The sequence below is a fragment of the Alligator sinensis genome, unplaced genomic scaffold (assembly GCF_000455745.1).
Source record: "Alligator sinensis unplaced genomic scaffold, ASM45574v1 scaffold1035_1, whole genome shotgun sequence".
NCBI lineage: Eukaryota > Metazoa > Chordata > Crocodylia > Alligatoridae > Alligator > Alligator sinensis.
In genome coordinates this window covers 63067-72265 of record NW_005842555.1, presented here as the reverse complement: position 1 = coordinate 72265, position 9199 = coordinate 63067, and the positions used below count along the sequence as shown (strand labels likewise).

Sequence of the window (9199 nt, the reverse complement as noted above, 5' to 3'; positions counted from 1 at the left end):
ACGTGCGGTGACCTTCTCAGGTCTATCCCTGCCTTGATTTGTGGGCATATGCATCTCCTCGTTTTGCAAGATCAGCAGTCTAGTGGAGGAGGAGGAGGAGGAGGAGGCATCGCCCCTGGAGCTGAATCAAAATGCTGCCGACAACATGCATGGGGCTGCCTCTGACAGCCCCTGGGCCAATCCTGAGCACCTGGCTGATGTGATGGGGAATGTTGCCTACATCAAGAGAATGAGATCAGGGCCTAGACAGGTTGCCAGAGTTTTCCGAGGACAAAAAACGGTCATGAGAGCTACACAGCAGCATTGCCTGCTTCCGTCCTCAGGACAGCAGCAGGAGCAGGGACAGAAATAGGCTGGTAGCAGCATCCGGACACGAATGGCCCCGAGCGTCAGGGGAATCTGCCTCAGTATTTGGGTCCAGGATTCACTGCTTTTGCCTTGCCCCCAAGCTGCAAACTGACCCCAAACTCTGGGTCCCAATGCTCCGGAGACACTCGGTTTGTGCTTCAGTGTCATTTTGCAGCGTTTTTTATTTCAATTTTGCACTTTACCATGTGTTGAAACAATGGAGAAGATTTATGAATGAACTGAAATAAGGCAGGAAGTGTGTGTGTGTGTGTGGGGGGTGGGAGGGGGAGGAAGAATCTGACTGCACCACAATAAAGGATTTAGCTCTGGTGGGGGTTGTTCTGCGGTGGAGCCTGGCTTTTCTGTGTTATCTTCATGTCATTAAATAAATGGCTTGAAAGAGCACTTAGGAGGATGACTGGTCCAGCGCTTTCACAGCAGAGTGCGTTTCATGAGATAAAGGTCCTCTGAATGCATCATCTCTGGGTGGGTGAGCGCATGCATCCATGTCCATCACACCTTGAACTCCTGCCCGTCTCTCCATGAAGCCCCCTCTGTGCAGGGAGGAGCAGCATATAACATGGGTCGGGATGAGGCTCTGATTGATGCCGGGTTGTGTATGCACTCCTGGCTGCAAAGAGCTAGCGCGCTAAATGCCTTGGAGCCTGGTGCAATGCCTATAGGACGTTTTTCGACTTCCAGAGCAGTCGGTGGAGGCTGGTGCCTGATATCCCAGCACAGAAGAGCCGGTGGGGTCGCGATATGCCAAGGCTCAAGAGATCCCTTCTGTTTGTGTCTTTGTTTTGCTATTGGCAGGCACCTCTTTGCACCAGGCTACACCGAAACCCATTACACCCCGGCTGGAGTGCCCCAGACCGTCACTTTGAACCGCACGGTACGTGCCCAGGCTGTGGGTGAAGTCCAGGGAGCGAGTGAAGCGTGTAGGTGAAGTCCAGGGAGAGGGAGCGGAGAAGTCACCAGGCTCCATTCTCCGGGGACCTGAGTTTGCAACTGGCTTGGGCTGGAAGATGGGCGCGGCCTGGGGGGAAATGCTAGGGGACGACCTGTGGAATCTGCCAAGGCTGCAGCCAGATGTGCGGGTTGACTCTGCAGCTGGCTGGGGTTCCCCCCTGTGCCATCGAGCCTGCCCTTGGCTCGGGGGGAGCTCCGCTCCCGCCACCTCCTGCAAGGCGAGGCCGTGCCAGCTGGCTCGCGTTCACAACCATCCCTGTGAATTACTGATCTCAGGGCCCTGCTGCCGTTTTGCCGCAGTGGCACAAAGATGTGCATTGGACTTAAAAATAAAAGAGAAAAAATCCATGAGATCACCCTTCCTGACTCGCCGATAGACAGACGCCCATTGATCTCGGGAAGCTTGGGATGGGGCTCTGAGCGCTGCAGCCGCTGGGAGCCTTAAAGCACCATTGATTTTATTAGTCCAAAGCGTGTTCATGCAAAGGCCCAGGGCCGAGCGGAGAGGCTGGCTTGGACTCAACATGCCCCCGGGCTTTTTCTTTGTGATAACTCCTGGCTGTCTGAGGTGTGGCAGGGACCGTTGTGGAGAGGGTTGAAGCTGGGATCGGTGATGCTGGGTCCTGAGGGCAGCGGGTGCTTTCTGCCCAGCCACCCCCAGCACCAGAAGTCCCTGAGCTGAGCCCCCCTTGACTATCTCCTCTTTTCCTTCCAGGACCATTGCTTCTACCACGGCGCCGTCCGAGGCGTGGGACAATCCAGCGTCGCGCTCAGCACGTGCACGGGGCTGCGGTAAGTCTGACGGCCCCTCGTATCAGTCCCTTCCGGTGGCCTCAGGGCAGGCCCCTCGTGCAGCCCTCGGGCTCCCAGGGTCACCCAGAAAACCTGTGAATAGAGCCCTGGTCCCCGGTCCCTGCTTAGCCACACTGCCTTGCAGGTCCTACATAGACAAGGGGGTCCTGTCCTGCTACCTGGAGCTTGGCTCATGGCTGTATTGGGAGATGAACCACATGTGAAGTGCAGCCTGCAGCACTTAACGAGCTGTAGCTATGACCCGTCTTTGGCACGATGCCGGCGGTGCTGCTGTGAACGTGGCTAAGGTCCCTGCGTCTCAGCACCGTCGTATGCAGCTTTCCACCCCTGCACAGTGCAGGGTCCGTCCTCTAGAGACACTGTCCTCTGAGCTTGCACGGGTGAGCTGGGGTGCTAGACTCATACTGCCGGCACTTGGATGAGGTTGCCTGTTCATTGGAAACAGATCCTGCTCTATAGTCCTTTTGCTCTTGGCTTTGCTGTTTGGATGAGGCACCTGAGAGCAGGGCCTCTGGGTATCACAGCCAACACCATCGCGGGTGCTCAGAGTAGTCATCACAGTAATGAATTTCTCGCCAAGGCATTCTGCACCTTCAGGGATGGGTAAGGAAGCAATTGCATCCATGCAGCACAGCACGAGCTTCCTCCAAGGCGGTGAGCTCCGCTGGCTCTTTGTACCAGCCGGCCTGGTCCCAGGCTGAGTCTGTGCCTTTAAAACCTCACCTTCATTGTAGCATCTGGAGTCCTGGGGGGAACAAAAGAAGAGCTGTGTTTCCAGGCGGTGTAAATCAGCGGTGCCTCCCCTGAAGACAATGGAGTCCCATTCACAATGGGCACCAGCTGGGATCTGGGCCCCGAGTGCCGCACGCAGCTTTGTCGTGCTCAGTTTGGAGACTTCGCATCTGTTTGTAAACAGGACGCTGACCGTTTGTGGTTGGCTCCATTCAAAAGCCGGTTGAAAGCTGGTGGGATCGAGGCCAACCGGGAAACAGCAGACCTTGCCAAAAAAACCTCAATGACCTCAAGCGATTTTAATATAGACAGACTCTCTGGGGGTATAAACAGGGCGCAGCGTGGCCACCTGGGGTTTGCAGTAACTAATCCGCAGCAGGAAGCGCAGGTGTTGTGCCTGGCACCTGGTTTAGCCCCCGTTCTCCCATGGGGCGGAGGAGACGATGATGGCTTGTTGAACATCTGGGCTGCGTGGATGCTGGAGGAATGGTTTGAGACCCTTCGACTGGGTGTACGTAGCAACCAGAGCATGCATCTGTTCTCACTTTGCACGCTCAGGTCCCAGGGGAGGCATCCTATCTGCAAAGTCGTACATCTTCCACTGGGCCAGGCAGGCACAAACCCTGTTAAGTGCAGAGTTGTCCCCACTCAGGTGCATATTAAATATCATTGGAGTGAACCACATGGCCTACGTAGGAAACACGCTCCCATCAGCCCATGGCTTTGGAGGGCACGGGACCCTTTGTATGCTTATGGTTGATTGTTGCAGGATCAGGGCCACAGAGTCCAGAGACCCCACAGTAATAGATGCCTGCATGGGAAACTGCTGTATCGGTCCAAGTGGAGCTTCTGGGCCAGGAAGGCAAGGAGGTAATGAGGAAACCTTTCCGTGAGGAGCAAACCCAGCAGTACAGCTCTCGGTGGGTTCTGCGCATGCCCTGCCTGATCCCTGACAGCAACAGGACCATCCCCTGCTCTCCTTGGGGCAGCCCCCTTCATCCGAACGGGGCCACAGCCATGTGGAGGAAGGAAGAGCCTTCCTGCACGCACGCCCAAGTGACGCTGCCACGTGTTTCCCTAGTCCCTGGACATCTTGCTGCAGCCAGCAGCCATCAAATTGAAAGAGCAGGTTTATAACCTGTGCAACCGAGAGAGCCTGGCCAGCTCCCTCCTCGGGGACCGCGCTCTGAGTGCAATTGCAGATCCCGAGGAAAGAGCCTTACTTGGCCTGAGTCATTATTTATGGTTCCCTTGCAGCTCTGTCCTATCAGCCCCTTGCCCTGCTAAATATGATGCTGTGTTTCGTCTCCTGAGTCAGGCCAGGCAGGGGAGCTCAGGTGGGATAAATGGCTGGAAGGGGCCTGGGTCAGAGCAGCCTGGGCACCTGGGAGCAGGCGAATCTTTGCAGAGGCCCCGGTAAGAATCTGTCGCTCCCTGGCATTCGTTTTCATCCCTGCAAAGCCCTGCAGTCTCCTGGGACTGACGTGAGATGAAACCTGCGCAAAGGAGATAAAAATAGGATCTCTTGGCCTCCTTGGAGCTCTGTTCGTTCGGTGCTGGCAGCGGCAGCCGAGCTGAGGCTTCTCCATCTGTGCAATCAGGGTGAGATTCAAGTGTGTGCAAAACAAAAAAACACCCCCAAAATACCACACCAGGGAAGTGCTCCACGTGCCATGTGGGTAGTAAGCCTTGCCCCCATTTCTAAGGCTAAAAACAGATGCTGAGTTTATCCCAGGACAGTCACGTCCACAGTTTGAATGGCAGGCAACTGGAATTAGCACCCCCTCTTGTTAGGGGTGGGTGTTATCTTGGGACTTTACCGGCATTTTATGGGTCCTGTAAGATCCCAGAATAAAAGGCTTTATCCCCTGGAAAGATCTGACAAAAATCTGTTTTTAGCTCAAGTGCTCTGGGGTCTCTGAATGAAAAGACCTAAATCACTGGTGCACATTACAGACAAATTATTAATCACCTGAGCTGGAGTTTCTACAGCGGTCTAAGAGAATTAGGTGCCCATCTCTTCTAGGTGGTCTAGGGTTTCCTTTGGATGCCTTGGGCATGCCCAGCCCCTCCGTGGCTGTGCTTCAGAGGCATGGGAGGGACGGTGCTTGTCTGTTGACCAGTGAACACAATAGACCTTTTTGGTGAGGAGAAATGGGAAAGAAACTAGACGTGACCTGTCAATTGAAAATTGTCCCAGGATTTATTTGCTTCCCATGGCCTGAATGAAAGTGCAGAGCCTTGTGTGGGTCTAGGTCACAGCAAAAACCACCAAGGATTACCTTTTTGTTCCTTGCTCCTGTTCTTTTCCTTGAACTATGGTCTTGCAAGTAAATGCACGAATGTTTAGGCCTCTCTTCCTCTCCCCTGTTTGCAGAGGTCTGATCGTCCTCAGCCCCAACCTCAGCTATGTCATTGAGCCCGTTCCTGAGAGCCGGGAGCAGCACTGGGTCTACAGATTGGAGCACCTGAAGGTCCCACCTGGGTCCTGTGGGTACCAGCACGCTGAGCCCACAGACAGACGCCGGCTCCAGGAGTTTGTGAGGCCGCTGAATGTGACCCTTCACCGGGTGAGTTGTGCACCAAGAGGACTCTCGTATTGTCCTGCCATCTCCGTAGGGCAGACCTGAGGAAGCAGAAGCAAGGTGGAGTTGGTTGTAGCCATGTTGGTCTAAGGATGCAGGCAGATGAGGTTCTTTGGGTAGACGTGATATCTTTTATGGGCGTTTGTACACACTATGTTTTTTTGCCCTTTCTTGTGCTGCAGTAGCATGACTGTTTGCAGGAGCGGGTTTTCTGGATGCTTCAAAAGTCTTTCTGGTGTATTAAAGTAAAACTCCTCGGACGTAGTTTAGTTTGGCTCGCTGAGAATTAAAGCATTGCATCCCTGGATTCATTGCATACAAACACAAAGGCACTCAAAAACATGTAATAAGCCTGTTTGTCCACCACATGGTGCTGTGACTTTTTTGTAGTTCACCCCTTCAAATTGCTTCCACTTTCTAATTGCTTCTGCTTTTTTTTTCTTGTGCCATTTGTCGGCTCCCTGCTTTTACAGCTGTGTGGCAAGACATGGGGTGGGGGATCCTGGGTTGGGGGCAGGGGGCGGGGCACAGCGCTGGACCTCCCCGCTCTTCTGAGGCACCAGCCGGGGACCAGGCTTAATTCCTTTGAAAATCTAGTATGTGCAAACACTGCTGCGACGCTCCAAAGTAAACAAGTTTAAATTTTATAAACCTATCTAATTTAATGAGGATTAAACCCCAAGGTGTGTACAGGTGCCCTATTAGATGAATTAATAGTTGGAAAAATTGTTCTTTGCAAGCTTTGGGGTGCAAGCACCTTTCTTCAGGAAGAGGCAATGGGGGTACTTTTGGGGTGGGACTGGGAGGGTAGAAATAAGCAGCTCGGGCCACTTCTTGAGAACAAGCCGGTGTCAGTGTGGGATGAAGGGGGAGGGTCCACGAGGAAACTGGCCCCAGAAAAACAGGTTTCAAACAGGGTGAAAAATCCCTCGTGCTTCCCGGGAGAGGCTGGAACTAATCCTCCGTGCTCCTGCTCAGGCCAGGCGGGCGGCTCCGGAGCCTATGAAGTACGTGGAGCTTCTGCTGGTGGCGGATTATGCAGAGGTAAGAGATGCGTGCGGTACTTGAGCCAGCTGACAGTCCGGCCCGTGGCATCCCAAAAGCAGTTTGAGTTATCAGCTGTTGTCTCCGTTGTTGTTTAGGGCTGGCTGGAAGAAAGCTTGGGAGGCTGGAAATCTAACCTTCCTGCCAAGGCTGTTTAAAACCAGGCTAATCAGTTCATGCTCCAGAACGGAGTAGGGGAGGCCAACCCCATTCATAATTTACCACTTGATCCTAAAATAGAGCAGGCAGGCCCTGCAGGGCCAGGGGCTCAAATTGATTTTGAGTGAAATGAGAGAGGCAGAACCTATGCGTTTCTCTCCTGCGAGGCACCGGGAGAGGGCAAAGACTGTGAGAAAGTGCAGCTTATCCAGGCGCTGCCAGATGTTCCTCATCCTCTTCTCGCTGCAGAGCCAGTTTAGAAGCCATGGAAATGATTGGTGCTGGTTTCTCCCAACCCACATCTAAAGGGAAAAATGCCCTGCCTTTCCAGAGAGAGCTCCATGCCCCCTTTTTGTTTGTGAGAGGACTTTTTGCAACTTGTTTTAAGGAAGTTAAACATTGCCACATGAACGCCTTATCGACCAGATGTGACAAGTGGAACAAAACTGCTTTAAATGGAGCAATCAAACCATGCTGCCTCTCAGGGAAGTGAGGGGTGTAATTAATCCTCTGTGACGAGTGCTTTGGTGGTGCTGATTCGAGGCATGAAGCTACTTCACCTTCTGTCCAACACGGCAAATTAGCCAGGCCGTTATGTGAACATCTGGTCAACGAGGGTCTGACCGTGGATGTGTTTGTTTAATGCCAGTATCATTGTGGTGTGTCAGCAGCTGGCGGGGAGGCTGAGGCATGGAGAAGAATTATAAGACCAAAAAACATACATTATGGCCAGTCTAACAGATTGGGGTGGAGGGGGGAGTATATATATGGGCCAGCTAAGCATTGGGGTAGCAACCTCAGTCGTCGCAGGATAGCATTGCTTAACCGCGCGTCCAGCTCTTGCTTGGGGGATGACATGGACTTCCTATTTTGTTCAGTTTCAGAAGTACCACGGGGACTTAAGGAACAGATTAGTGGAGGTGGCGAATTATGTGGATAAGGTGAGGCGGGCTGGATCAACGCGGGTCTGGGGGAAGAACCTGCAATCCAGGATGGACCATCCTTGGGAAGGAGGAGTCTCCGCCACGACTCCCCTGTGCAATGTGGGAGGGTGGAAAACGGGAGGTGTCCTCTATTGCACCTTAGCCCTGGGGACAGTGCGCTGGTGGCAGATCCTCCTACTGAAGTGCTTTGAGAAGGGTTCATGTTGGCTGGGGTGAAGCCAGAGGCCAAGCTCTTCAGGTACAACCTGCTTCTCCAGAGCATCCCTTCTCTGGCCTAGGCGTCCCATATGGAGTGAGGTTTCTATGCCTGGTTGGAAACGAGGCAAAAACTCCACGTCATCAGCTCTTTCCTCTTGCAGTTTTACAAGGCCCTAAACATTCGGGTTGCCCTGGTTGGGCTGGACATCTGGAACCACCGGGATCAGTGCGACGTCTCCGAGAACCCCTTCTCCACCCTTTGGTCCTTCCTGGCATGGAGACACAAGCAGCTGGCACGCAGGAAGCACGACAATGCCCATCTCATCACGTACGTCGCTTGCCCTGAAACTGCACCATCCATCCAACAAGGGAAACCCCTGGGCAGCCACATACTGATCTGAGGATCTGGGTGATAGGTTGACGTAGCACCGGGCGGGCATCACTCAGTGGGGAAAAGGCTTCCTGTGTTGGAGGGGTCACCAGGCTGGGTTTTTGGAAAAGGGCATGCACGAGAGTACAGGCAAAAATGCACGTGCAGTGGCAGGCTTCAATTTGTGTGGAGCCACAGGGAACACGCGTAGCAGGGACTGATTGCAGTCGCTATATAATGCGTGTGCCAACCTGCGCGTGCATTTGCACACTGGTGCGGGCACCCTTGTTTGAACCCCTGCGTCACAAAATGAGCCGTAGACATCAGTGGAGGAAGAGGGGGTTGTGCCCCTTGGAGAAGGCACTTGGCACTCACTGGACTGGGACTTTCCTAAGTCCTCATGATCCCAAACCTACCATGACTGCATCAGAGCTTGCAAAACGGGCCTTGTCCAGCTCACTGGAAACTCCTCAAATCAAAGCCCTGCGCTGGTTAAGGACCTTCGCTAAACTTGCCTGCGCTGCGTGGGTCTTCAGCCCATGCTCTTTGGGGATGCCCTGGGTCCGGGTGGATTGCCAGAGAAGATGCTCTTCTGTATTTGGTCCAACATTCACGAGGTCATTCTTTCGCCAAGGCTGGCATCAAACCATTACAAGCAATAGTTTGTAAGGATGATTGGACAGTCTGGCATGCTTGATCATGGATTAAACCAGGGGTGTTCAATGCTTGGCCTGCAGATCAGATCTGGCTATGTTGTCCGGGCTCCCTGCAGATCTGAACATTTGGCAGTGCTTTTTCCTGGGGTAATTCTAGAGTGGAGGCAGGTATGTTATACCGGAGTAGGGCTCTGTGCTCACTGTCTGTCTGCTTTGCCTTTGTGCCAGGATACAGGCAGATTGGCCTGGCATGAACGTGTCAAGTGGGAGGTGGTGGGGCATTGAAACAAAACTCTAAAACAGAGGGAAAGCTCTTGCGGAGAAAGCTGTTTTCTTGTGGGCTGCAGTGAGTTCGTAGGGATTGGGATTGCGGGAAAC

General features: G+C 53.4%; 1 protein-coding gene across 1 annotated transcript in view; it reads left to right on the top strand.

Moving 5' to 3' along the window:
- The first annotated feature begins 620 nt into the window (after nt 1-620).
- ADAM19 (ADAM metallopeptidase domain 19) overlaps nt 621-9199 on the top strand; it is a 29980-nt gene continuing 21401 nt past the window's right edge. The window contains exons 1-6 of the mRNA XM_025213876.1: nt 621-1243; nt 2036-2112; nt 5243-5435; nt 6429-6494; nt 7532-7594; nt 7957-8123. Of these exons, the coding sequence (XP_025069661.1) occupies nt 929-1243; nt 2036-2112; nt 5243-5435; nt 6429-6494; nt 7532-7594; nt 7957-8123 (881 nt within the window). The 5' untranslated portion in view covers nt 621-928. The remainder of the gene's footprint in view (nt 1244-2035; nt 2113-5242; nt 5436-6428; nt 6495-7531; nt 7595-7956; nt 8124-9199) is intronic.